The following is a 2,024-nucleotide window of genomic DNA, read 5'->3' as shown; positions in this document are numbered from 1 at the left end:
CACACACACACACACACACACACACACACACACACACACACACACACACACACACACTTAACGACTAACAAAGTGGATTTTGCACGACATGTCCCCTTTAATCATCACATCAATTGTAACTGATACAAATGCAGTTTTTTAGCAGCTTGCACTACATGAACATCACTCGCCTTTGAAGGTGATGCAATACTATTTTTGCATGTTTGTGACTTTTTTTTTGTCTGTACCATGAGCTAAAACATCTCAATCACTAAACAGTTTCATAGATTATTGGTTAGCAGTACGTCTACTACTGGTTAACTTATGGGATTGACTTAACTCAACTTGGCTGCCACAGCAAAGTAATCACACAAAAATAGCTATAACTATTTGAAATGAAGAGCTAAAATATATCACAACAGATACTCCAAGTGCTAACTGATTCCATTATTATATTGCAAGAGTTGCAGTTTTGCACATATTTGTGCACAACGTTACTTTCAAAGTTTAATGAAACCGGGCGTAAGTCCTGTCACTTCTCAACACAAGGTTTAGACAAAAATCCTCAAAAACTATTATGGCACTGTAAATGTTTGTTCAAACAGTTTTAAAGTAATATATATTTTTTAAAAGTCTGAGAAATCTATGTGAAGAAGGTTGCTACAGTGGCAAAGTTTATCTCCTATAAGTGCCCAGAGAGGCGATAGAGGTTAAGAAAAAAAAAGTGGAAAAAAAGTTCTAAAAGCAAACCCATTAATCATTATTAAACTTAAAAAAAGGGCTTAAATCATGGAAATAATCAAACTTGTGTTCTAAAATCAAACTTGCATTGCTTCAGGCTTTTGCTGGAAAACTTTGTTGGTAACAACTAAAAATAAATAAATAAAAGCGTGTATTTAAAGTTGTAACAGAAAAACCTGCCAGCACATTTTGTCAGATATACATAATATTCCAACATGCATCTCTCTTTCTTGTGGCCACCTTCCTGTTCCCCCGACAAGTGTCTGTTTACCTGYGACTGCCTGGCATTTTCCTCCCTGTCAGCTGAATACGTTAAGTTCTTGACAKCTAAATGAATTCAGTCTGTTTAGAAAGGAGTGATGGATCTTTTATGTCCCAAACCTCTGTTCATTCTCGTGAATAAGGCACAGTGGGTCATGCGCGGAGATGCAAGGCTCTTCCACTTCAAAGAGCCGGGAGCCTTTGATGTCCCTGACACATTATTAGTGTTTCTGAAGGAGCTGCAGCAGAGTGAATCAACCGCCGAGTGCTGCTCGGGAGAGAGTTGCTCCAGCTCTGCTCCTCTTCTGCTCCGTAGGTCCGAGTGTAGCCTGCTGGCACGGTTAACTTCCCACTGTAAAACTCTGTGAATGGGTTTGCTCTCCACTGCATTATTCATTAAAGTTTATTTTAAATTAAAGCCAATGTCAAAGATTTCTGAATAAACCACTCAGATAAGCAGGTGACAAAAAATCACTACTGTACGAGGATAGGAAGAAACTTTGTTAAAGAAGAGAATCTGCAGCAGTGACCGCAATTTTGTGCACAACCTAAACCCAGCTGGGATTCTGTGGTTCTTCCCRTGCAGGTGAGCCCAGTGGCRGGGCCTCTGGAGGGGGGCACGCTCRTCACTATCCAGGGCCTGAACCTTGGCCTGTCTTTCTCCGAGCTGAAGGACAATGTGGAGGTGGCAGGAGTGYCGTGCACTCCACAGGAGGACGGTTACATCACTGCCGAGCAGTAAGAAACATCCTCGCCTTAACACAAACACACGGACTCACACTGGGCCTCATGCAAGAACCGTTCGTATGAACAGATTTGCTCTTAAGTTGTGCATACGAGTGATTTAGGAGAATTTGTGGCATTCAACAATTTTCTTGAATTCTTGAAGATTTTTTTCAGACACGAACAAAATTCACGAGTGGTCCAGACCTGTCGTATATTTTACGAGGAGTCCGTCTGCTGTTATCAGATGAATTTTCTTCACTAAAAACTTCATATTTCATTAGTTTGAAGATATTTTGAGTTGAAAATAAATCACACTC

At 40.3% G+C, this 2,024-nt stretch overlaps 1 protein-coding gene across 2 annotated transcripts in view; it reads left to right on the top strand.

Moving 5' to 3' along the window:
* LOC106518319 (plexin-A2) overlaps positions 1-2,024 on the top strand; it is a gene marked incomplete at its 3' end in the record, with an annotated part of 115,173 nt that overhangs the window by 77,927 nt on the left and 35,222 nt on the right. For both annotated transcript variants that reach the window (XM_014009565.1, XM_014009566.1), the window contains 1 exon segment: positions 1,568-1,719. In XM_014009565.1, the coding sequence (XP_013865019.1) occupies positions 1,568-1,719 (152 nt within the window).

This window comes from Austrofundulus limnaeus, unplaced genomic scaffold (assembly GCF_001266775.1).
Source record: "Austrofundulus limnaeus strain Quisiro unplaced genomic scaffold, Austrofundulus_limnaeus-1.0 Scaffold59, whole genome shotgun sequence".
In the NCBI taxonomy this organism is placed as follows: Eukaryota; Metazoa; Chordata; class Actinopteri; order Cyprinodontiformes; family Rivulidae; genus Austrofundulus; species Austrofundulus limnaeus.
Note: the sequence above shows the minus strand (reverse complement) of the source record. Positions and strands in the feature narration are given on the sequence as shown.